At 40.0% G+C, this 26,494-nt stretch overlaps 1 protein-coding gene across 3 annotated transcripts; it reads left to right on the top strand.

Moving 5' to 3' along the window:
* The first annotated feature begins 532 nt into the window (after positions 1 to 532).
* Positions 533 to 26,461, top strand: VPS26C (VPS26 endosomal protein sorting factor C). Of its 3 annotated transcripts, none has more exons than XM_068913745.1 (8): positions 533 to 875; positions 9,046 to 9,189; positions 10,886 to 11,035; positions 15,665 to 15,745; positions 18,303 to 18,377; positions 23,546 to 23,696; positions 24,040 to 24,192; positions 25,896 to 26,461. In XM_068913745.1, the coding sequence occupies exons 1-8, from the start codon at positions 819 to 821 to the stop codon at positions 25,976 to 25,978; spliced, it is 894 nt and encodes a 297-aa protein (XP_068769846.1). In that variant the 5' UTR covers positions 533 to 818; the 3' UTR covers positions 25,979 to 26,461. The 3 variants fall into 3 exon arrangements, with proteins under 3 accessions (XP_068769846.1, XP_068769857.1, XP_009665931.2); XM_009667636.2 differs by having other exon boundaries at positions 868 to 1,283; XM_068913756.1 differs by lacking the exon at positions 15,665 to 15,745 and having other exon boundaries at positions 538 to 875.
* Positions 26,462 to 26,494: the final 33 nt, after the last annotated feature.

The raw sequence follows: 26,494 nt of genomic DNA, 5'->3' as shown, positions 1-26,494 counted from the left end.
TTTTTCCCGCACACTCACCAAGTCCGCCCACCACCAGACCCCAATAGGCAGGCAGGCGGCCTCCCACCATTGGGGGAACCCTCCCCCCCGCTTCCCCCCTCGCCCCCAACCAACGGCCGCCGCGCGCCGCTCCGCCACAACCACTACGCACGCGCGAGACTCTGGCGCAGCAAGCGCGGCCGTTACGGCCGAGCGGGCCCGCGCATGCGCAGCAAAGCAAGCCACACCACTGCCTTCCCGCGTCCGCCTCCTACAAATCCCAGCATGCCAGGCGACTCCTCCTTCCCTGGCAGCCTGCCCGGCGGATCCCAGCAGGCCGTGCTGCAGCATGCTGGGACCTGTAGTCCTCAGGGTGTGTTTCGCGTCACCGGCTTCACGGCTCCACCTCCCTCGCCCCGCCGCCACAGAAAAGCTCTGATGTGCCTGATGGGAAGACGCCCCCCACCATACACACACGCGCACCCCCCCCACCCCTCCTCCCCACAGCTGTGGCTGCAACACCCCCCGTTGCTATGACTACCGGGAAGGGGGCGGAGCAGAACGGTAAAGGGCGTCACCAGCTGAGAAATGGCGCCGCGGCTGACCTGGGTGTTCACGGGAAGAATTTCCCCCTCTTCCCTCCAACCTCCCCCCTCTCCCCCCCCCCCTTCCTCGCGCGCGGGCGGAAGCAGACGCCTAGGGCGGAGTTCCTCCCTGCGGAGATCACGTGACTGACGGGGAGGGGCGGGCAGGGCAGGCAAGCAGACAGGCGGGGGGGGGGGAAGAGCTGCGAGGTCACGTGACAGCGGGCGGCCACGTGACAGCGGGCGGCCGCCGCGATGGGCACCGCGCTGGACATCAAGATCAAGCGGGCCAACAAGGTCTATCACTGCGGGGTGAGTGCGGCCGAGCGCGCGCGGGGCCGCTCCCCTCCCCTCCCCTCCCCCCCGCCCGGCCCCGCCTCAGCGCGAGCGCCCCCTGGCCCCGCCTAACGGTCCCAACGGAAACCTCTCACTGACCGGCCCCTGCGCTCCTGCGGCGGCGGCGGGCGGCCGTTAGCGGGCCGGAGTTTCCCCCTCGGCCTCACCGCGGCAGGCGGGGGAGCCTCGCAGCGCCTCTCGGTTCCTTGGCTCCCGACCCGGAGCGGGAAGGGTGCCGCGGAGGCCGGCGCGGCCGCAGAGGTGGCTTCGGGTCCCGGTGGCTGCCGGCTGGTGCCGCGGAGCTTCGGCGCGGCGGGGGCTGCGTCTGCCCGCCGGCAGCTGCAAGCTGTGTCCCGGGTCTTGGCTTTGCGCTGGGGCTTGCCGGTAGGGGGTAGTGGCATCGTGCTTTTGAACTTCCCGGCTGCTCTGAAGCACGGGGGTGTGCTCCCTTGGCAGGCGAAACTGTTCCCATTTTTCTATCTCTTTCTTTGTAATGAAAGTTTCCTGTTTCACATCCATTCTCTAACGTCGTCAGTTGCGCTGGTGCGTACCTGGAGACTGCGCTGTCCTGATTACGCGGTGACAGAGCTTTCGGACAGCTTGCGACTCTACCTGGGCTGTTACTTTTTACATTTTTACATCGTGTTAGGGGAAAGTTTTACCCTGTACAAAGCTTTCTCAGACTGATTTGTTGAACTCCTGTTTCAGTGAGTCATTGTTTCGATGATACATGTGGACCTTCAGGGTAACGCTAATAGTAGGCAAATGGTAGCTACATACGGAGTACTGTAATGCTGCTTAGCTGAGATGTTTTGCTGGGCTGAGAGAGTCCTGAAGAGCTCTTTGTGGGGGCTCTTTGTGAGAGAAAAAGTGTCTCTGTACCTTTGCTAACTGTCTGCTCACTAGCTCACTTGATATTGCAGAGAACCAACAGTTTATAGGGAACTTTCCTTTCTCCCCCAGCCTCTTTCAGTCCAGTTCTTCTTCCCTCTGCTCGCCTCTGTACGATTCCCCTGTACGTTCCTCCTCGGGTCAGTTACCACTGGCCTCCTGTAGCACAGCTGTGTTCTGCTCTGGCACTTCCTTTGACAATAAGGCCTGGTTTTGGTCCTTCTCTTTCCAGTAGCTAGAGTTGCAATACCGTGTAAGCACCACTAACGTGCCTTTGCGGAGGACAGCAAAGTTTCAGGAAGGAGGGAGTGAGGCCCTCTGAAAAGTGACAATTTGGAGCTAACCTGTAGGCTAACGTAGCATCAATAGTGGATATTTCTGTACTGCAGCAGTATTGATGCTTGATGTAGCATACAGATGCTGCCAGTTGCTGTTACAAACTCTGGTAATGACGTTATAACTGTTTTCGTGCTCTACAAGAAGTGTGAAAATGTATGAGGCTGTAATTTGTACCTGATGGGAAATCTCCTCTTGGATGCAGAGTTCAGGCAAGAGCAGACCTAATGTTCTCTTTGGAGAGAGGATGGAATTCTTGGTGATTTTCCTTATTGTCAGTCATGCAGTTGTTGACAGTGATCAAGTGCTTGTGCTCTCTTCAAGTTTTGCAGCTATGTTAAAAGAAAAAATACGAATGCTGTGGCATTTTTTTCATTGCTGAAAACTTCAACAAGAGCAGCTCTTAAAAAATCACTTGGTTCTGTTTTGAAGATTTATTTTCTATCACTGTTTTTCCAGAAAATATAATATTGCTCAATCAGAAGTTTTCCGGTCCGTTATTGGGGTTATATATTCGGCCACATACTCCCCCCATACCTGGAATCCTTTTCACACAGCTTTTTCCCTACCGTAGTTGTTTGGCTGTTACACTGTATAAAGCATGTTTCAATATCTTGTATATTTTTAATGATGAGAAACCGTCTTAAACAAATTTGAATGGAAGGTTATTAAGCATTTGTTTTGCAGTTGTCAAATTATCTAGAGAATGATTCTCATAAAGCTAAATTTATCATTTTGTGAATAACATATCCCTTTCAGTATGGCGTCAAAGTGGTAAAGGCTATTTTCCGCATCTCTTTGGCATTGTTTTGTTAGTGTATGTTTTTAGATGGATGTTAGTTATTTCAGTATCACAATGCTGTGCCTGTCTGCGTTTCTTCTACTTGGCTTGCTTTGCATCACTGTGAACTGGATATGTTCTAATTCAGGGACGGGATGTGTCTTATAAAGTCTTATTTAATTTTGACTTAAAGACATAGTAAGTATATCTGTCAGTATTGTTTGTTTGCTTCTATTTTAATTCCAAGTGAAAAGGTTTATAATTTTAGTTCATTGACTAGATCTGAAATTTGAAGATATGAGTGATGTGAAAGCACGATGATGAGAGTGCACTAGAAATGCAACATGAATTATTGATAGAAATTCCCTAGGCACAGACAAGGAGTTACAAATTTCTTGTTAATTAAGCGTGGAATGTATTCTGTTCTGCTTTTTTGTAGAAGTTTCGTGATCGCTGTGCACTTCAGTGACATCAGCTATGCTAACAATAGCTTCACTACTTTCATTAACAATACTGGAAAATGAAGGGATTCCTTTTAAAAAAAATCATAATTCACCCCAATACATCTGTCTAGCTATTCATCTCAAGGCAATAAGGCCACTTATTGTGAGTTATGTTTGTTTTCCTAATTTATTTAAGACTGCATTTGGATATGAAGGAAGGTGGTGTCTAAATTTATGCACTGGTACAGTAGTCTCTTGGTTATGCATATAACAGCTTAATATAATAGCACAAAAAAACTGCAGAAACATATTGAGCTTTCTACATCATAACTTGAACGTTGAATGCCGTGATTAATATTGCCTGAAGGCATTAATCCAGTGTAACTGCATAATACCACTCTCTTCCCTAATCATTCAGTTTCTGCTGGCTCTCTTTTGCTGACATTATTGACTGTACGGTAAGACAAAGGGACCTGGACAGTATTTGCCTGGATGGATACTCAAAACAAACAAAACAAAAAACACCATCCCACCCCCAAAATCTGTTGAATCAGTTCTGTGGCTATGTGAGGATTGTGCTAACACAAGAAAGATGTTAAGGCTGCATCTTTTAGTGGCAGCTTGAATTTTTGCTAGATTAGAGTGACTACAGTCATAGCCTAAGTTCTCTGGACCAGGTATTCCCGTGTATCTGTTACAACAGGCTTATTCACTATAGCATAGGAAGGTAACAACCAAGCTTTCTGAGTTTCAAATATAACAAAATATACCCTTTTCCTCTTAGGAATCTCTTTTCAGGTAGGGTGGAACAAGGGATATTTGATATGGTCAGTATCAGAATTGACTCATGCTGGATGCGGAGGAAAAAGTAACAGTAGAGATGAAAATCTTAGTATTGTGTCAAATTAGCAAACGATAATTCAGATGGGACTTCGATTATTTAGCATAAGGCAAGATTAAATGAGCTTCAGACTGCTGCTTGTACAAATGGCTGAAGTAGACTTGTGGTATGTTTAGCTGATTTCCATCAAAAGTCTAAACGTGAAACTTTTGATTACAGTGTTGCGTAACCTATTTAAAAGTTTAATGAGTAGTTTAAAGATATTTCTGTAATGCAACTTTGATCACATTCTGTAAAACGATTTTTCTTGATAATTATTAAGTGAATTATTACAACTTCAGTATGCAGCTTCTTTCTCGTGCTACCCGGAGAAAACTAGTTCTCCTAATTTTGACCTTGAGGCTTGATCATAGACTTCAGTGCATCTCTCCAAGTTTGACTTGGAAGATAAGAAGCCTTATAGCTTACTCAAGTTTGCTTGATTTTGCAAAATATTTCATGCAAAAGTTGAGTTATTGACCCTAATTAATTCTACACTTATTCTGCACTTATTTTTGTTTTAGGCCAGTAATAGTTTTCAGCAGAAGATAAATACTGGCAAAGGTTAGATAATAATTGTGCAAGTTTTACCATCATTATATATTTTTGTGGTTGACCAGCATTTAGTAAAAGTGGGTGTAAGTTACAAGAGCAGAAGGAAGATATAGTCAAGTAAGCTTCTCCATAAAAGGGCAGAAAAGAATGATGAGTTATACAGATATTTTTGGAGGATGCATATTATCATTAGCTGCTGTCTCTTCATTTCTACAAAAACAGTTGTTTTAAGTTAGCCATCTGCTATATTAAATCCAGCTGAATTCAAGTGTTTTCATTATTTTGGAACAATTCCCTGTACTAAGCTGAAGTTCCTTCACTTCCTAAAAATTTTTTACTGTTAGGTATTGAATAACTAACAACTTTGTTTTTTATAGTTGGTCTTTGCCTCTGTATTAGTTGATCTTTTTTAATTGGCAAAAGTTGGACATAATATTTTTAAAATAGTTGTGCGTTATGCAAGTCTGTGGTTTTTACTGCTTTTTGAAAGGAAGTTGATTGAAATAGCACTGTAATATGCAGTAAGGAATTTCTATATTAATTATTTATCATCCTTGCAAACTGGAGAAACTAAAATCCAACTCATCAAACAGAAGAGCTTTATTTTGTCCAGACTTTTATTTGAGAAAACATCGTTTAAACAAGTTACTTTAAATTGCGAGTCTAAACCAAGTTTGCTGCTTCTTGGATCAAAAAGAGTAACAAGATAAAAATAGGATGCTTTTCCTTCATGACTGGGATTTAAAAACACAAAAGGCAATGAAATGGTTCCAAGTATAACAGTTCTGTAATAGCAGAATAAAGCTTACTACAGCAAAACCCTGTTTAAATGTGTAGGAATAGAAAATCTGCATTCAAGAGTGTTATGGGATTTTTTGGCAGTTTGTTTGTTTGAAGTTGGATGCGGAGTTCTGAGCCGTTGAGGCTCATTTAATAAACTCTGGAATGCTGGGGGAATGAGGAGCTGGGCACATCCAACTGGTGTGCTTTGTTTAGAAAACCTGGACAGGATAACTGGAGTAACTGCAGCAGTTAGTCTGAGACTGATAATTAAAAGACATGTAGGCTGAAAGATGCAGCATACAAAGAATGGTACTATAGTTAATGTCAGTTGAGGCTTTTAATGACAAGCGAGTGTAAAATACACTTAAGTCAGATTTTGCCCAGAAGAACTCCTTTTTTAAAAAAAAAAAAAAAAAGGCAAATTTACTAGTAAATCTGAGTATTGCAGTTTTAAAGCATCTAGTGACTAGTTAGTTGTGTCTAACAGGCTTTTTTCTATTGAATGTGATCAGTTGCTCTGTCATTAATCAGAAGAATATATAGTTAAAATTTGCAAATGGCTTGAATGAGTAGAGTAGTAAAAGTGTCAGAAAACGACCAGGAGTATTTACTAAATATGACTTATGTGAGCTTAATGTGAATCTTAACCCTACCAAATCCATGTCCTTAGTTCTAAAAGTAAGGGTCTGTGATGTGGAAAATGGAGTCTGAGAGGAAACTAAAGCATATTGTTGATTAACCAACTGAACATGGACTCCAACTTTACCAAAACAGTGACAAGCTTAAGTCTGTGGATGTATAGAGGATATCAAATGGAACCAGGAAAACATTAAGCCTTTCTAAACGACATTAGACTGTTCTGAGCATTGCTCTCTGAAAACTACGTACAGTACAATTCAAACATTCTGTAGATACCAACTTGCCCAGTTTAATACACCTTTCAGTTTTCCTAGCTGCTCAGCACCATTTCATTCATATTGATTGATGATTGTTCCAGGCCTCAGCCAGACTCACATAACTGCCCAGGAACTAGAGAAACAAGGCACTGTGCTGTTGGATCAGATGATGCACATATTCATCTTAATTGAGAGTTAAGCTTTGAAAGTGTCCACTTCTGGTGGCTTCATGTGCATGTTTGAATAGTAAGGAACTGACAACAGAAAGCTAAACAGTTTGTTTGGGGTCATGAAACCAAGGTAATATTCTCACAAGAATGTTATTGGTTGCAGTTTATCATATGTACCTCACTTCTCTATCCCTGTTTCATGTAATACACTGGCCTTTCACTAAGTGGATAGTCTTTTTAGCTGAACAGTTCTTTGTAGAAGTCCACAAGCTTGGTTCCATCTTGTGATGTTTTAGCATCGCAAAATTAAGCCACGTGGAGCCCCTAGTAAATGTAGAGGTAAAAAAATATGTGAAAGCAATTGATTGTAAGGTACTCCATTGTCATAAATGAGGATTGTTTCCAGTGGTGACTTTCCCTGCTTCTCTAATTTTGTGGTATTAAACATAAATGGACCACTTTTGATATGGACTGAAAACTGTACTAGTTAAGTGATATCACATAATGTTTGCAAATACAAGACAAGGCTTTGTCATAAGTTGCGTGCTGACTATGATGCATTTGAACATCTTGATAAGCTTATTTTAGTTCTTTGATTTGTACTTCTTGGAAGTACAAGCATGCTAGCAGCTTTGTATTTAGAGAGGAGCCGGTTTTCACACAAAAAGGGACAAGGGAGCAGAAGAGCCTGCTCCTCTTCAGAAGAGACATAGCAGACTTCCCCCCACACATCAGCTTGAAATATGAAATCAGGTTATCGTATGTAATGTGAACAGTTTAAGTAAAAAATAAGGCATCTTTTAGTGACGCTCCCCTCTGTCCAAAGGTAGTGATTTTAAAGAGTTTGTGTTAGAAAGTGTTTTTGAGTTGTCCTTTAATTCGTAGGAGACATTGAATGTTGGAAGAAAAATTGATACCTAGCTTCAAGCCATTCTTCTGCCCTTTGCCCCAAATACATACAACCTTTCTGTGTGAGACTGTGTAGGTAATAGCTTGGGAATAGGTTGTCGCTGTATAGCGGGAGACTGGTCTTACTAGATAAAGGAGGTCATGTGTTCAGAATTGTCCTTGCTTCTTATAGTTCAGCTGTGCTCATTTTTGATGCAATAACCTAATTGCTTGTACTAATTTAAGCCTGTTAGCAAAGCAATACAGTATTTAGGTCAGCTTTTCTTCACCGTCCTTTTGTGCCTGTGCCTCCTGTTCTTGGCATTTCCTAATTGCTGCAGGTTCTCTTTTCAGACTTGCAGTATATCAGCCTTCATTGTGATGCTTTTTGTTTTGCTGCTGTCTTGTTTTGCTTCAAACAGCCAGACCCGTGTGCTGTATCGTCATGCTGTACCACTAGTAAAGACAAAAGCTTGGCAAAATTCAAATAGCATTTGTCAGAGATGTACATAACTAGATTGGTTTTAACTGGTCGAATGTGGAGAAAGTAGTCTGTATTAGTAGATGACTGGAGTGATCTGTAGTTTGGTATCTAGTTTGCAAGTCTTGTGAAGGTGCAAAGAGCATAACTGATCCAGCAGAAGTAAAGGCTAGCCCAGAGAAACTTCAAGTCCTCAAATCGCTGCTACTTCCAGATGTGTATGAATGTTTGCCATGGAACACTGAATTGGAGTGGACCCTATATGGTAGGAGAGGGGTAGGATAAACTATAGGGTGTGTAAAATGAGCTGCGTTGCTTTCCTACGGTTAGTTTTGTGTGCATATGTGTTAGGAGTTCTAGATTGGTACTTCCACAATGCAATGCTTTTATACAAAGGCAATTTTGTAGGCAAAGCATTCTTAATGGGAAGAGTGACGTATCTCTTGAGTCATGAATCTTTCTCTCTTAGATTCAGATAGGCTTTTAAACTGTTTCTCACACAGCCTGGAATTGCGTGTATCCCATTTCATTTCTTGTGTAGCAAAGCTAGTTTTTCTGATCTATTCTGCTCCATTCTTGTTGCTAGCCTTATGCTCAGCTTGGCCATGTCTTCTACAGCTGTACCTTCTCTTGCGTTTCGCGTGGCTGACTGTCCCACTCTTCATGTAAATTCCTCTTGGGATTTCACTTGACTGAACTGATAGTTAGTTGTTTATGAGGTTATTCTTCATTTTTTGGAGAGGAAGATCTCAAAGCTTTGAAAAGTGTATTGAAGCTCAGACTCAGACGTGTGAAATGAACAGGAGAATAGCTAAGGCGTTAATTTTAAAGGAAACAAGTTGGAAGTACAGAGGTCTTTTGCGCACATTGCTTTCTTCATCGATATTTGTCTTTTCTGACAAGGTTAGACTGTTTTCTGGGTATAGTTTCTTTGAACTGTCTGAAAATCAGTTAGCTCACTGCATATGCCATTACAGTGTGAGTAATGGCAATAGAATCAACTGATTTAAACACGTTTTCTTGTTGTCTTTTCTCCTATTAGGAAATTCTTTCTGGAGTTGTGGTCATAACGAGTAAAGACACAGTCCAGCACCAAGGTATCTCATTAACAATGGAAGGATCAGTAAATCTGCAGCTTAGTGCCAAAAGCGTGGGTGTATTTGAAGCTTTCTATAACTCTGTCAAGGTAAGGCCTCTGCAAGTTATTAGCAGAAATATTAGCAGAAATTTTTTTTGTCTGTGTTCTTAAATCTTTCCTTAATAGTTTTCAGGTAGTTATAATGTTTTGCTATATATGAAAGCTCAGCATTATCTATCAATACAATGTAAGATTTCAGGGGGGGAACATGCACTAGATGGAGAGTTTTCTTTAGGGCTGAAATGTAGTAATATGAAGAGTATGGTTACTGGAGGGTGTACTGAAGGAGCATGATATAGATATGTTTTTAAAAAAAAAAAAAAGTATAATTTTTAAAGCCACTGAGTTTAGTGGGACTTCTGTGCCAGGTCATCATCCCATTGGTTTCTGCAGAGCCCTTGAGAGTGTGGTTCAGGTCCCGTATTACGCCCAATAAAACGATTCATCTGTGCAGTCTGATACTGCACACAACTGCTTGCCTGCAGAGCTCCTGGACTACTTTTGTATCGGTTTTTTTGTTTTTGGAAGTGTGGTTTAGACTCTTGACCTGACTCTACAGCAGGGCAAATTATCTCAAATGTGGCTGTATTGATTCAAGGCAAGGCTGGCTATGTTCAGAGGCAGTATAGCTGTTTTTGCCAAGTAGCTTGCCTGAGTTAGCACAGTCTCAGTGCAGAGCCTTTTGAAGGAGTCTTCATTTGCATCCTAGTTAATTTGTTCACAGGCTGAATAATCTGCTCATGAATGACTGAAAAACAGTAGAAGCAAAACATTTTCTTATTCTAGTCTAGCAGAGGGCAAAGAAAAGTAAAACTCTAGGGGGAAGGAAAAAGTGGTATCTTAAGGCAAAGCTGCCGCTGAGCATGCCTCTTTATAGCAAAGTTGCATCTCTTTCCCAAATGGGAGGCTTCTATTTGTTGATTAGCTTTCTTTTAAGAAAGAAATAAAAACTTTTTTGAGGCAAAGAAAAACTTCCCTTCATGATGTTTCATAAGATGGACTGAAATCATCTAACCCACTGTCTGCAGTCAGCACTGCTTCTACGGCTTTGTTTTTGCTCATTCTGGCTGATTCATTTCACTAGACTAGTGGAAAGGGAGGGGGCACTTCCCTTTTTTTTTGTTTATTTGTTTTTTGGGTTTGTTTTTCTCTTCCTGATAAACCAATGAATTGAATTACCTTACTGACAGGTCAGGTGAATGTCTAATTTGGCAGAAAAATGTAGCCACATGGAAGAACAAGTGAAGCTACTATTAGTATCATTTTTTACTGATACTATTAGTTTTTTACTATTAGTTTTTTACTGATACTAATATCAGTTTTTACTGATACTATTAGTATCAGTTTTAGGGCGGGAAAGAGGGAGGAAGCAAACAGCTAACTGCTCAGCTGGTAGGTGCATACCCTCGTGGATTCCTGCTGCTGCTATTAGGAGTCATAACTTGGAAAATGTAACTCAGCTTTCCAAAGTGCTTGAGACTTTGTTGTTTACCTCTTTAACTGTGTTTAGCCATTGATTTGACACAACTGTAAAAGAGAGCACAAATGGTTCTCCTGAGGAAAAGCACTCTTAATGCTTCTTTTCATTGTAAGACTGGATGGAGAACTGCATATCAGAAAGAAATGCTTGAATTTTTTGGAAATTCAGGAAGTCTGTTAGCTCCATGATTTCAAAAAGAACCAACAACATTCGCTAAACTATCACTTTGCTTCAGCTTAAACCTCTTAATATTTATCTTTGCAGCCTATTCAAATTATTAACAGCACTATTGAAATGGTAAAACCAGGAAAACTGCCCAGTGGCAAGACAGAAATTCCTTTTGAGTTTCCCTTGCATATGAAAGGCAACAAAGTTCTATATGAGACATATCATGGCGTCTTTGTTAATATTCAGGTAAGGCAGTCATATCTGTAAATAAAATCTGAACTTTTATTGTCGTCTGATGTATTCTAAAGCATCTCTTATTCTGTGGAGGCAGAGGAAATTACAGCGGATAAAGTTCTCTATTCATCGTGCATATCTTAAAATATTTTTTGCTTTTGTCAATTTGAGGAATGAACAGAAAGTTAGAGATCCTTTGATGTAGGTAGCTTTTAAGTGTCTCTATTAATATAGTATTATTCTAATGTGTACTGTATTTTCTAGATACAACTTAACATGAGACTAAAAACATGATGAACATTAACCTACAGGTACCAGTCTATAGGTAGTCTCCTACTACCGTTTTTTTCAGTTCCTAGGAGTCAGTGCTTCCTACAGTTAACGCTGCCTAAATGTAGCCTTTTTAAGATCTCAGACTCCCATCCGTATATTGTTGGTTTTTAAAAGGTTGTTGCAATGTGTGTTTCCTTTTCTTTTCCAGTGACCTTAAGCTTTTTCTTTACCATCAACTATTGCAATGAAAATGATCAGATGTAACATGGGAAGTGCAGGAAAGAATTGAGAACACAGTAGAAAAAGGAAGGTTTGGATTGAGAAAGGACAAAATGTTTATGACACTAGTTAAAGCTCATACAGTTCTTCTACAGGTACAATATGAAACTGAAATCCTACTTGTATGTTCAGGATAATATTTTCATCTAGTTCTGATTTTTATGGTGAAAGAAGTTGTATTTCCCATGTTGTGGACACTCTGTAGTGCATAGCCAAAAATAAATGTACAGTTTCAGTGAGATTTTGTTAGCATAGGAAACTAACTGGTTACTGCTAATAATAATTTAAAATACTAAAAATGAAGTGGGCTAACTTACCAGATCCAAATTAGACATAGGCACAAATCCTACTGTAACAAAGCTACCTCATGTTCCGAGTCTGTTTTCCTGTGTTAATTTGTCAGAAGCATCCTCCAACTGGAGGAAATATTTCCATCCCTTTTCGTTTCAGGCTTTCCATATTGAGTCCATCTCCTAGGAAGGATGGTATAAATAGAACAGTAACAAGATGTCTTGCCTGAAATACCTTAAATGAGAGCTATTGTAACATATCTGACCACTCCTTATGCACTAGTCGCGTTACATCCATTATTCAGCTAAATCTATTCCCTTCATGAATAAAAGCTGTACCACTGTTTATGTTTATTCTAAACAAATATATGGCTATGTAATTTTATAATGAAGACTCAAAGTGGTGAGAGCTTGTAGCATCTTCAAAAATGTGAATTGTTTCCTCCTTGTAGAGATGGGGAATAACATTTTCTGCCCTAATTTGTGTAGGCAGCATAGTTGTAACAGAGCCTATGGAAATAGAGTTTTGAGATTTGGCGTTTTTTGGTTAAAGATCGTCTTACCGAAGGGTGGTTGTGTTTTTGTTTGTTTTTTGGGGAGGTAGTCTTTCCAACTCTGGAATTTATACATTATGTTAGCTGGCGCTTCTTACAGCGATATGTTTTTGTGTTTTCAAGCAGAAGTTAAGAGGCAGTCACTAAATAAAAAAAACTTTTGAACCACTGCTAATAAAAAAAATCATTGGATTGTAAAATTTTTTTTTCTTTCCTCCTTGTAGCTCACTGAGAGAATTAGCTTTGACACTGTATATAAAGCTGTTAGTTATTTAGCTGAACTGAAAGTTTTACAGTGAACAGGCTTAGATTTAAAAAAAAAAAAAAACAACAACAGCAACAACCTATTAGCTTGTCAGAAGTAACTAAAAGAATAAAAAGTGTGTGAAATGCAGGAGGGCTAGGCCTGTAAAATTAGGCATTCATTTCTCGTTAAACTCCTTAGACCTGACCTTGTTTTCATGGGATACAAAGAAGTAACACTTGTAGAAAAGTCTCAGATGAAACACTTTTATCCACTTCTTAGGTATACAATCTGTATAGACCTTCCTTTCCACATGTCTTTCAAAATAATGTTTTAGCGAGGTGATGTTTTCGGTTTTACCTGCTTACCAGGCGTCTTTTTAGTTGCTTAGTTTATTACTGTGCTTGAAGATGTTATTGACATTTTAGATTGTAAGTATGCTTTTTGAATAATATTATAGGCTTGTACAGTTGGCTTCCAGTCCAACTTTTTTTGTTTTTTGTTATTGTTTCCATTGTTACAGAGCAAATTGTGGTCCTGTTTTTCCTGCTTTTTGGCATAGTCAAGTAGATAATATTTTCTCAGCCCTTGCAAGAAAACCCTGTCTGAAGATCTGACACTCAGCTTTCAAAATTGCAATTTACCATTCTATATCTAGTTTTTCCTTCAGGCCACTGGCAAACTCCAAATGATTATGTCCGACATTCTTCAGTGTCCGTTAAAATTTTTCACTTTTCAGTACAGAGTTTTGGTTAATTCAGAAGCAATTCAGAATGCATTTCTAAATGCAGGCCCTCAAAGCCATTTCTTTATCGAGCATTCCCATCGTTTGCTCTCTTCCCTTCCCATCGTTTGCTCTCTTCCCTTCCCATCGTTTGCTCTCTTCCCTTCCCATCGTTTGCTCTCTTCCCTTCCCATCGTTTGCTCTCTTCCCTTCCCATCGTTTGCTCTCTTCCCTTCCCATCGTTTGCTCTCTTCCCTTCCCATCGTTTGCTCTCTTCCCTTCCCATCGTTTGCTCTCTTCCCTTCCCATCGTTTGCTCTCTTCCCTTCCCATCACCTTTCCTTCAGCAGGATATTGCTTAAACTGCATATTTTATATATGACTACCTTAAGTTCATATACTGCTAATAGTGCCTAGGAATTCCCTTGGTTTTTTGCCTATATTCAGATGTGGGTTTTTTTTTTTTTCAAGTACTTACCATATCCTTCTTTCAATCTTGGCTTTCTTCCTAGTGTACCATTTGTTGTTTGTGGTAGGTATGTCAAAAATGGTGGCAAACAGGTTGAGTTGCTTTCCATAATCCAGATAACTTGCTTATGATTGGTATCAGTTCTTTTAAGGTTTGCTTTAATGATAAATGATTTTATTTTGGTTTTTTTTTGTTTTGTTTTTTGGGTTTTTTTTTGTCATTTTTCTCTCATCTACCCAGCTTCTTTTTACAACTTGGGGATAAATTGTAATTACAAGGTTAATGATTAGGGGTTAGCCAGCCCTTGAGAATTTTTTTTCCTATGAAACCTGAAGATGAAAATGTAGCCTCTCCCAAGGCTATATAAGGTACGCTGATAACTGATAAAACAGGTACATCAATGAATTTGGGGAACTTTAAAGTCTGGCATTTTTTTTAGGCATCATTTTAGAATTGCTTAAAAATGTTTTTCAGGTTTTAAATAAATCAAAGAAAAGAGTTCACTTGCTTTCTAACTTGTTTATATTTGTTATCTGTCCAAACCAAGAAATGGAAGAATAGACTACAAACAGCACACCGCCTGTTTATCTTTTGACGTTTGAGTAAAGGTGCTGTTTAAGAACCGCTTCAGAGACATCTACCCAAGTCCTATGCGGTTTAAAAGCAAGCCTCTATTTCTTGATCTAGTGATTAATATGCTAGCTGGGGTTTGAATATCAAAATTCAAGTCTCTGTTCTCATGCAGAGACATTCTAATTAGATGCTGATGGGGAGGCTGTCGGCCAGACTGCAAGAGGTGTTTTTCCTGCTGACCTGCTGCTCCCTTATTTCAGACCAGGGAACTTGGTGTAATGCAGTGGAGCTTCAAAAGGTTTGCATACGAGAGAATAGTTGGATGGGGAGGGAGGTGGGCTTCCTTCAGATCCGGATATTGACGTTATAAGTGGTGAGAACCCCTGGACTAGAAATTAGGAAGCTTGAGTCCCTTAGTTTGAGCATACCTGTGTTTGTCAGCTCCTCATCTATAAAGAGGGAATACAGAAAACATTCCCTAAGGACACTGAAAAAATATGTTAAAGATGGTGAGGTGTATGGTTACTGTGATAACACAGATCATACTATTTCTCAGCCATTAGTTTATGGCCCCCTTTTTAGGGGAGAAGAGGGAGGAAATGGGCAGCAAGTTATTGAGCAGTCTCCAGCAAAATTAACCTTGTTCCCTGACTTCCTGTACGTTGTTGCTTTTAAGTTTGGCTTATATGGTTAAAGACAGGTCCTTATTAAATATGCTTATAACTATTACCACCATTACATTTATTGTAAAAGTAAATTTAACAATAAAAGGGCTGTGAATATATCTTACCTGTTGATAATCACTTATCCAAAGTATGGTGAGCAGCACCATAATTAGTTGTAACTGAATGTAACTTGGGTGCCCAGGCCCTACAAAAATATTACTCTCTGTCTGTGAATTAGTCCCTCAATCTCATAGGCTGTTATTGTGTATTACAGTAACACACAAGAGATGAAAAGCATTTGCAAGTGATGATGGGATTGTAAATACAAACGCTTTTTCATTTGAGAGCGGGAGCATCTAAAACCATTATGTATCTCTTATCTCCTCCCCTTACGTGTCTTCTCCCCATCACTGGTATATACATTGCCTACTAATCTGTTGTAAAAGAAATCTTAGATATAAATAACCAGTAACCTTCTGCATTTATACAACAAAAAGAAGAAAAAATAATAGAGATGGAGGAAATCTTAATTAAGGCTCTTCTCTTTTTCTCCTTATCCCATTCTTACCAGTATACCCTGCGGTGTGATATGCGACGTTCTCTGTTGGCAAAAGACCTGACTAAAACTTGTGAATTCATTGTCCACTCACTGGTGAGTGTGGTTCATGTTAACTATATGAAGTGAGACTTTTTTTTTTCCCCTTCATTTAAACTGAACTTCAACAGTGGTGTTGATTTAAAAAAACAAACAAACAAACAAGTAACAGTACTGTAACTTGTAATAAAATAACAACACATCTGATGTGCATGAGTAAAAAGCTAGCCTCAAAACAAAAACATTCAATAGAAAAAGAGCATCTTCGCTACTGGAGGTTTCTTCTGATTAGGATGACACCTTTTTTTTTTTTTTTTTTTTTTCATTTAGAGAAGTCTTATCAAGTACAAATATGATTTAGCTAATAAGATGTTCATATTTGTTTTATTTTCTTACTCATTCTTTTCACTTCTGAGACAGTGGTGGTGGTAAGAGATGAATACTACAGTGTTCTTCTAAACACTGTTGCAGATTATCTGAGCATTTCTTAGCCAAAGGTTCCAGGCACCCTCAATGCCTGTCATAGAAATGAGAATGCATTGGTAAAGGAAAAACCATCTGATTTCTGTTCTTAGATGATTAACTGTGATTTAGAGCACTAATTCAAGGCGTCAAAGTTCGGAGTGTATCAAGTTGGAAATAAGAAGTTTGTCAGCTTAATATTGCTAAGAAAGCCCGTGGTTGGCAACATGTTCAGATATCCAAGGTAACTAATGTTCAAATCCTGCAGTTAGCAACAAAGAGACAGCCTTCCTCCAGTGGCGATATCATTGTGGGATGAGATCTGTCTGTCTTGCAAGAAGTGCTTTGCCGCTTCTTGTTTGGAGGTTCCTATCTCAGCTTGTTGTTTTTAGTTTATGTTGGCTTATACACATGCCCAGAGCATCTGATATCAGTACAGACTGTGCAGGCATAATTAAATACCTCCTTTTTCTTCTTTTCCCATCCAGAACTTGCTAGAACATACTGTTTGCATCATTCCTTTGAACCCTGTAACAGGACATTAAACCATTAGCTTTTTTTTTTTTGTCTTTCTTACAAATAATGGTGGAAATGCATTATTTTAGTTCTATGGTACCTTTTTTTAAAGGTTTGCTAGGTGCTATATAGAGGCCTCCTGTTGGTAAGATTTCATTATTTTCTAAAATACATTATGCTACATTGTATTGGTCCATTATTATATTATAAGTAAGCCACAGCTGTCGAAATAGTGAACAAATTATATATTATGCAGTTTCCTGGTTTTATTTCTTGTTCCTAGCATAGCACTTGTTAGATCAGGAGTCAGTAAATCATGCTGAATCTCAGTCAGGGTGAATTAATGAGGTTTTACTGAACATATAATTCTCACTGTCAGTGCTCAATGTACCGTTTCCCTTGACCTTATTCTTTGCCAGAATTTGTCAGTTGCAAGAAAATACAGTCCATTTTTCTGCTAATATCTTCCATCTTGCAGCTGGGCAGCAGAAGCTATTTTGAATTCTTAAGCAGTGAGAGTAAATCCTAACTAAGGGTTCAAGTTCAGCCCATTGGTGTTAGAGCTGTACCAGCTCTCAGTTGTGCACAGCTGGAGATCTCATAATTCAGTGGTGCACTGGTCACTGATTTTTACATGTGAGGGAGCAGGGGGAAAACAATGCACCTCACCGAGATACGGATCCAGGTGGTGAATGGTAAGTGAAATGTGTGACTTGCCTTGCTGATACAACCGTATTGGCTGAGCCTGTTCAGCTGCTTTTGTACAAGCTAACTTTTTGTTATTGTGATAAATGCTGCAAATAGATACTGAAAAATTACAATAATGTGTCCTCAGAATGGCTTATCTAGTGCGAAAGCTAGCCTGGAGTCTTTTCCAGGCCTTCTTTTGTTTGCTTTACATAGTGAAAGAAGCTGAAACTGTAAAATCAACACTGTACTAGATTCCACCATCTGAGGATCTCCTAATAATTTGAAAATGGCTTGAGACATGAACTATTTTTTGAAAGGGCAGCAGATAAAATGGAAGAGAAAGGGAGTTCAGAGTGCTCACAGAAAACAAAAGAGGGAGGGGGAATTTACAGAACGCATTCAGAGTAATGGAGTAAACTTGTTTAGCAATTTTATTCAAGGCGGGGAAAATTATAAATGCTAACAGTGAAAAGAAGCATTACAAGTGACGAATGAATTGTAGTTGTTTGTAAATGTAAAATTGAACTTTGTTCTACAATATTCCAGGATATGCTTTGGAAGATTAGGAGTGTAATTTTTTTTTTTTTTCCAGGTAGTTTGGAGTTGTCAACCAGTTGACTTTCAGTGTAGGTAGGGGCTTATGCCAATGATTTATCAATGGAGATCTTCCTGCGGTGTATTGTAATGGCAAATGCAAATAACCAAAATTTCATGCAGTCCATTTTCTGCACATTCAGAATCCTAACTTGAATTTGGACAATATCATTAATAATGAAGGCAGGAAATGTCAGTTCTTTTATTACATAGATGCATACTTTCAGCATTAAGACAATCCTAAAAATCAACCTAGCCAACATTGCTTGACTTCTCATTGACTTTTTTAGTAGACAGCATATGTTTTGTAAATCATAACAGTGCACAGTTTAACCTTTTCATTACTCTGTAGTCACAGAAAGGGAAGCTGATGCCAAGCCCAGTAGACTTTACAATTACCCCTGAAACCTTGCAGAATGTTAAAGAGGTAAGTTTCTTATTTTATACATAATGCTCAAGTGATTCTGAATGAGATCAAGAAAATAATGATTAAATGCATTCCTGTAGATAATCGGTTCTTTTCCTTTCTTTTTTTCTTCTCTCTTACTTTTGTAAGCAATAAAGTAATCTTATCTGTTTTCTTCCGGTTGTATGACTAATGTAAAGTGGAACTTTCTTCGGTAGTGGTGAAGTAGTTTTTTCGTTTTTGAGTGAAAGATGGCAGCGAAGCAAGGAAAAACATTCTGTACCATACTCAGCAAGAGCCTTTAAAAATGTATTTCTTGATTCCTTGGTTATGCCTTCTTTACAGGTCCTGCATTGGCTTTGGGAAGACTATGTGAACAGTAGTAGCGCTCTTTGGTCAGTCAGTTCGCTTTCTGAACACCGTTTGTGCCCTGAAACCTGTTTTCTGTTTTTCAACATACTCCAGTTGTGCACTCTTTTGTTAATAAGACAACTACCCTGCTTTAATTCTCCCATCTGCATCCCCAGTTTAAGTCTTCCAATACACTTAATTCCAGAGTTCTGAAGTTGGACCAGCTCTTCCATGGTTCCTCAAAGCGTCAGTTCAAAGATCTTGATCAGCCGTTGGGTTGTTACATGCCATTGTTGACCTTATTCTGCATATTCACAAAATCACAGAATCATTGAGATTAGAAGGAACCTGGAGATTTAGTCCAGCCCCACTTGCTTAGTAGCAGGATCATCTAGAGCAGGTTGCTCAGGACTGTGTTGAGCAGAGTTTTGAATATCTCCAAGGACAGACTCCACAACCTCTCTGTGCATCCTGAGCAGCCAGGTTTTTTTGATGTTTCATGAAACTTCCAATATTTCAATTTGTGCCCATCTCCTCTTGTCCTGTCACTGGGCACCAGTGAGAAGAATCTGGCTCGTTCTTTTTTTACTCCTTCCCATACACATTGATAAGATCCCTCCTGAGCCATCTCTCTTCCAGGCTAAACGGTCCCAGCTCTCTCAGCTTCTCCTTCTATGTCAGATACTCCAAGCCCTCTGAGTATTGTCATGGCCCTTCACTCGACTTACTCCAGTATGCCTATATCCTTCTTGTACTGGGGAACCCAGAAGTGAGACCACCTCTGGGTTATTGTATCCACCTAGTGCTGAGCAGAGGGGAAGAATCACCTCCCTCAGCCTACTGGCAACACTCTTCCTAATGCAGCCCAGGATGCTTGTTGGCCTTCTTTGCTGCGAGCACACATTGCTGACTCATATGCAAATTTTGTCTTGCTAGGTCTCCCAGAAAAAGCTGTTTTCCAGTTGGTCGGCTTCCAGCCTGGTGCGTGAACTGGTGCACGGGGTTATTCCTCCTCAAGTGTAGGACTTTGTATTTCCCTTTGTTGAACTTCACGAGGTTCCTGTTCACTTGTCCAGTCAATCAGAGGTCCCTCAGAAGGGCAGCACAACCATCTGGTCTGTCAACCACTCCTCCCAATTTTGTATTGCCTGCAGACTTGCTGGGGGTTCACTCTGTCCCATCATTCAGGTCATTAATGAAGATATTAAGCAATATTGGCCCCAGTATTGACCCTTGGGGTAAACCAGTGGTGAGTGGTCTCCGACTGGACTTCATGCCACTGATCACAACCCTTTGAGCCCAGCAGTTCAGTCTGTTTCCAGTCCACCTCACTGTCCATTTATGTAGTCTGTACTTTTAATTTGTACTTCATCAGTTTGGCAGTGAGGAGGTTAAGGGAGATGCTGTCAAAAGCCTTGTTAAGTTAAACAGCATCCTCTGCTTTCCTCTCATCCACTGAGCTAGTCGTGTTGTCATAGAAGGCTATCAGGTTGGTTTGGTGTGTTTTCCCCCTTGTAAATCTATGCTGACTACTCCCAATCACCTTCTTATCCTTTATATTTGGAAACGGTTTTCAGGTTTATTTGCTCCATCACCTTTACCAGGGATCAAGGCAAGGGGGCCCAGCCTGTAGTTCTCCAGATCTCCTTCTTGAAGATAGGAATGACTTTCTTCCATTCCCCAGGATCCTCCCCTGATAACCATGACCTTTCAGAGATAATCAAGAGTGGCCTTGCAGTGACATCAGCCAGCTCCCTCAGCACTTGTGCGTGCATTCTGTCAGGCCTCATGGACTCGTGTATGTCAAGTCTGTTTAAATGTTCCCTAATCTGATCCCCCTTTACCAAGGGTGAGTCTTCCTTGTTCTAGGTTTTCCCACTGGTCTTAAGCGCCTGGGATTCCTGAAGGCAAATCTTACCAGTAAAGACTAAGGGGAAGAAGGCATTAAGTACGTCAGCCTTTTTCATGTTTCTTGTCACCAGGTCCCCTGCTATATTTAGCAATGGACCCACATTTTCCATAGTCGTCTTTTTGCAGCTGGTGTACTTGTAGAAAGAAGCCTTTCTTGTTGCCCTTCATGTCCTTTGCCAGATTCAGCTCCAGGTGGTCTTTGACTTCCTAACTCGATCCCTGCGCACTTGGATAGTGTTCTCTTACTCCTCCTGGGTCACCTGTCCCTGCTTCCAACTCTTTTGTGTAGTTTTTTTGAATGTCCGTATTTCTCAGGAGCTCCATGTTCATCCATGCAGGCCTCTTTCCACCTTTGCTTGACTTCTTGCGTGTCAGGATAGACTGCTCTTGAGCTTGGAGGAGGTGATCCTTGAAAATCAACCTTTTCTCCTGGCTGAACTTGTGTTCTGCACCCTTTGATATCTCTGGAGACTGATGCACACTGAAATCATACATTTTTAAGTTAAAAAATGTAATAGCTGTTCTTGATGGTAAAATGACTTTTGAAATGGCTACTAAATACTAAGCTGTCAGCAGTCTGCTCTTTGCCAATGAACCATGGTTCTACTTAAATTATTTCGTCGTCTTCTGATATTCTACCCTTTTGCTTAGCAAAGACTCAATGATGTGCATCTTGAGAAAGTCCTGTCCGTTATAAGCTCTTTTTTAGGGTTAATAGCAGACCCTGCTCCTTTCTTTATTTCAAGTACATAACCACAAAAAGTAGATTCTAAAAATTCTAAAATTTCTGCTCCAGAAGATCTCAATGTTTAATTGTGGAGCTGTCTGGAAAATAGTATTGGACTGTGCAGTAGTACAAGCAGCAGCGTTGCATTTTTTGCGCTGTCTATCTGGTGGACAAACGTCTATAGGTAGAAAGGGAAAAGTCATCGTTCTTGGATATTTTAAAATGTCAGTTCTCTGCTTGTCCGGAGACTGTGCCTGAACTATAATTTGTAGAAGACCACTGGAAAACTATTTGGGAGATTTGCATTAGCAAAGCACAAAGAGATTAGATGGAAAAACCAAAATAGATTTACTAGCATGTTGTTGGTTCTCATTTTTCAGGATTATGTAATGCAGTGTAAAAAATGGATCCCATGAGAGAAGACCTAACTAGGATAAAATACCAAGAGCACTGACAGGAGTAGTAAGGTTTCGGGGGAAATATGTCTTTAAAAACAAACAAAAAAAAATCTTGTAGACTAGGTTTGAAGAAAATGGCTTTGAGTTCTGGTTCTGGAAGTTATTTTTATCTCTATCTCATACACCCTGACCACTGTGTTTCAGGGGATAATTATGCAACGTCTCTGTGTAGCAGGGAAGTAAGCTTACGTTCACTAATATCAGTGGTGAGAAGAACCTGCTAGAGATCGTACATTTTACTGATGTATCATAGGATTCATGTGATAGAGAGATTTTGTCAGGAATGTAACTGTTGTTATTTCCATTAGGAGAAGATACCCAAATGAGGTCAGGTGTACTAAGCATATGAAGATTCCTCTTTATTTCCCCCAAAGACTTGTTTTGAGTAGAGTGCTACGTTCTGCAGAGATGCTGGGGATCTGTGTGAAACAGTCTAAGCAATACCTGAGGAGAACTTTTCTGCCATTGCTTCTGGCAGCCAGGACTAGGAAGCAGAACAGATTGGGAGAAAAAACTTTGCAAGAAGACAGTTGGTTTGGTAGGAGGGAAAACTGGGTACATGGGCAAGGAAACTAGAAGCTACAAGCAAGCGTGAAGAGGTGCTTGGAAGGTAGGGGCTAGTATCCAAGGTGTCATTAAGGTGTCAATAACTAAAAACCTGGAGGAGAAAGAGGAAAAATAGGATTTGCAGAAGAGGAGGAAGGTTGGAGCATGGGGCTGGAAGACTTTGAGGAAAGTTGGATGGTGAAGTTGGAGCTGAAGATGTGGGTAGAGAACTTGATTGTTTCGGTATGCTTCCTGCTAGAACTTGAAATGTAACTGCAGCTTCTGGCATATGAGTTTCTCTGCTGGCAGAAAATATCTGTGATGCCTCTTGGCCTAAAAAAAGGGGGGACGCTTCTTTCTCTTACAGAAATTGATTTTAGACTTACAGAAACTTAGACTGTCATCCTCAATATTTGCTCTTACTGTTTGAAGCTCTCCTAGTGTAGCTAGTAAGTCTATAGCATCTAGCTGTGCTGACCTGCGTGCATGTCAGCAGCATTGTGGTGTGCTTCTTTATTATGTAGGAAATGTGCTTGCTGTTAAAAGAAAGATGTTAAAAGTGTGATCCTGCTTTTAAGTTAGGATCTTTATTGATTGTGCAGCCCTTTAATTGGTGTCTTGCACCAGTATGCAGCACGATACATCTTGAATTAAATGAGCATATTAAATGTCCTTTTCTTCTGTACCAATAGTGGCCATGAGAGATAAGTTTAAAATGCTGGGAAAAATCACTGAAATGATAGATTGTATTGTAATCTGTGACAAAACAGGACCAAAATGCTGTTCCTCAGAGCACTAGTCAACTTGACCATCCTTTCTGTTCCTGCCTGCCTGTGTCCTTCACCGTGCAGTTCCCAACTTTTGGATAAACTGTAGTATCCGAGTCTTGTCAGATCATCCCAGGAAAGATAGCTCCTGTGTATGGAGTGAGTTGGAGGGGTGCATTTCAGTAGCACAGTAAGAGATAATATCCTAGTGCGTCTCCATAAGGATGCCTATTTAAAAATGTGCATTAAGTAAGTTCCTTGAGGCATTTCTAAACTAAGTTCTTGATTTGTAACTTTTCTACATCTTTTGGTAACTCTTTGTCTTTTTCTCTGTAAGGTTGCTTTTTTTCCCCCCTCTAGTCAGCATTCTCTGCTATTACAGTTATGGTTTTGTTTTTGTTCCCCTCTTCCCCCTCCCCATCTTTTTAGAGAGCCTCACTTCCAAAATTTCTCATCAGAGGTCATCTCAGTTCTACAAACTGTATCATCACACAGCCACTAACAGGGGAACTGGTAGTGGAGAATGCAGAAGCTGCAGTCAAAAGTATTGAGCTGCAGTTAGTACGTGTGGAAACCTGTGGTAAGTTGTTCTATAACATGTATAGACTGCAATAATTAACAGAATGCTTGCACTCTTTTAGCTTAAATATGCAAGATTGTCATAAGTCATACAATTCAAAAGGCTTATTTAGGAGAAAAAAAAAAAGTTTTGCACCTCAGGTAGAACAGTCAAAGGATTAATTTAAATAATCTCTGTAATCCTTAACTCAGGAGCTCTAACATGTAAAGTTACTGGTCAAAGGGCAAAATGTTTTGGGATTTATTCCCTGGTAAATTCCCTTTGTGTGTTTGAATTTTGGCTCTTGCTTTCCCTTTTCTCTCCCTTCCCTCTCCTCTTCCTCTAAATTTCCCACTTTCACCAGGATGTGCAGAGGGTTATGCCAGAGATGCCACAGAGATTCAGAATATTCAGATTGCTGATGGGGATGTCTGCAGGGGCCTACCAATTCCCATATACATGGTGTTTCCCAGGTTGTTCACCTGCCCTACCCTGGAAACAACAAACTTCAAAGTTGGTAAGTATACGGTTTTTATGCTGTACTGACATCTTTCATTTGAAATAAGTTTCTAGTTTCAGCTTAGCTTCTGGCAGATGATGGGAAAAATTACTGTCAACGTTGCGAGAAAAACTAAGGAGATATGTTTTCCTGCGGAGGTTCCTTGAACAGGATTGCAGTATGCTGTATTTCTTACAGATTGAGAAAACAGAGCCTAGTACTCTTTACTAAAACAGTTTTGAAACTGTTAAGCTAGTTCTGGCTAATAGAATTATATGATAGAGGGACTGGAGCAGTAGTGTAATGGCAGGTAATAATTTTTTTGGCAGAAAAAATAAAGTGTGATTACACGCTTAAAGCATTTGAATAGTGGCCCAGGAAGAAAATGCCAAGATGATCGCTTCCTTCTTTTTTATCACTAAGATCTCCTTTTTCTATTCCTTCTCCCTTTTTTTCCCGTTCTCCTGTTGCTCAGAGTACAAAAAATGAGGTTAGGTTATATGTAACTTTGCTTTCTTGATCTTCACAGGCCACTTACTCCTGCTTATTTTTGCCAAAATCCAGCATTTTCAACAGCAAACATTTAAAATGTAGGTCCCTGTTTTCATGTCCCAAATACTGACCTCTGTTCTTGTGCTTTACAAGTCAGATTTTTCTCATTTGTTCAAATAATTACTGCAGAAATCCTCCATGATAGCCTGTTATTCTACCCTTCTTTCCTCTGGAATCTGTTGGGTGTTTTTAATTGTATCAGACTGCTATGAGTCTGTGCCATTAGGATGCTTCACAGCTGAAACTGCTCCCACTTTTGTGCCGCATATCTTTGGACAAATGCGTACAATTAGCTTTTCAGCTCTGAGTGCCAGTTTCCTCAAAAGCATTTTTTGCACCTGATCTATACAGTGATTTTTTCACTAAAATAATCAGTAACATTTATTCTACATGTGGCGCTTCTAGCTATTAAATAGTAATTTATAGTAACAAATTGCTTCTGTTAGTATAGGAATCTACTTTTGTTTATACAAACAGCCTTCATATCCTGTTATGAAGATGCTGAAAAAAGATAACTCACTATTTATTAGTATTATATATTATTATATATCTGCTCTCTAGTTGCTTCTACTCATTAGCTCTGTGTGATTTCAGTCTGTCTCCATTTAGAGACGTAGATCTGATACTGGTTCTTTTTGGAACAACACAAAATATAGTATTTAGAGAGTATATTTTCTTTTGAAAGAAACAGTTTCATTTCTTCATGGAATCCAGGTATATTTTTATTTTGGTGTTTAACTTCATTTTCTATAAGGCCAAAACAGCCTTAGAATGTTGTATTAAGTTCTATATATGCTGACAGCATTAATAGGAAAAAGTCTGTTTTCTAAATCTTCTACTTACATGCTTCTAAGCAATGAATATTGTTTTGAGAAAGACAGCCCAAGCCAAAGTCTGTTTTAATCTTGATGTCAGAACTCCAGTCTACGGTCTCCTAGTAGAGCTGTAGGGATGGTCCAAGGTCTCAGATGCTGGGATTAGGTTCTGTCTGGAGCACCTTGTTCTTCCCTACATTATTGTATTACTTAGCTACAGAAAAATCTTGACTATTAAACAGCTTGGAAGAGTCCTGTGAACTGATGCATGTGAGAGCAGGAAGAGTCTGCTTCTGATCCTGCTGATACAATTCAGAGTAATGTGGAACCTTTTATTTTTACCTCTTCCCCTAGAGTTTGAAGTTAACATTGTTGTCCTTCTGCATGATGATCATCTCATCACAGAAAACTTCCCCCTGAAGCTCTGCAGAATGTAAATAGCCAGAGGAGGACTACCTAAGGATTTACCAAAAAAAGAAAAAATTCTTCAGAGACAAACTGAATACTGTCCATGGATTAGTTTAACTGAAAATACATCACTTCTTCCTTTCTGCTGGTAGTTCTCATGAATTCAGTCCTCTGTAAAGCTTCCTGAACACTGAGCCTGTCTTCTAATGATATCCTAAGTGGACGTATCCCTCTGGCCAACCTTGTCAGGTATCTTTCTGAATTCAACAGCCACGTTTCCCCACTTTTTCTCAGACAAATCCTGAAGGAATGATTTTGGATATTTCTGCAACTTGCGCAATGTAGTAAGTTTCTTTGGAACAAGCACTGCTTCATGAAATACACAAAGTTCTTTAAAGACTTCTTAAACCTGTTATATACTATGTATATTATATATGGGAGGTATTGGACTTGTGATATAATGCTGAATGGAATGTTCTAAAATATAATAAAATGGTGCTATAAAAATGTAAGATGGTGTTTTGGCATGAATATTGCAAGGTGAA

The sequence above is a fragment of the Struthio camelus genome, chromosome 1, assembly GCF_040807025.1.
Source record: "Struthio camelus isolate bStrCam1 chromosome 1, bStrCam1.hap1, whole genome shotgun sequence".
Taxonomy (NCBI): Eukaryota; Metazoa; Chordata; class Aves; order Struthioniformes; family Struthionidae; genus Struthio; species Struthio camelus.
Note: the sequence above shows the minus strand (reverse complement) of the source record. Positions and strands in the feature narration are given on the sequence as shown.

Excerpts from the sequence above, each read along its gene's own strand:
- VPS26C (XM_068913745.1), top strand. The coding sequence starts at position 819 with ATGGGCACCGCGCTGGACATCAAGATCAAGCGGGCCAACAAGGTCTAT. Across the intron at positions 18,378-23,545 it reads CCTTGCAGAATGTTAAAGAG|AGAGCCTCACTTCCAAAATT; the intron begins GTAAGTTTCTTA and ends CCATCTTTTTAG. Across the intron at positions 23,697-24,039 it reads AGTACGTGTGGAAACCTGTG|GATGTGCAGAGGGTTATGCC; the intron begins GTAAGTTGTTCT and ends CACTTTCACCAG.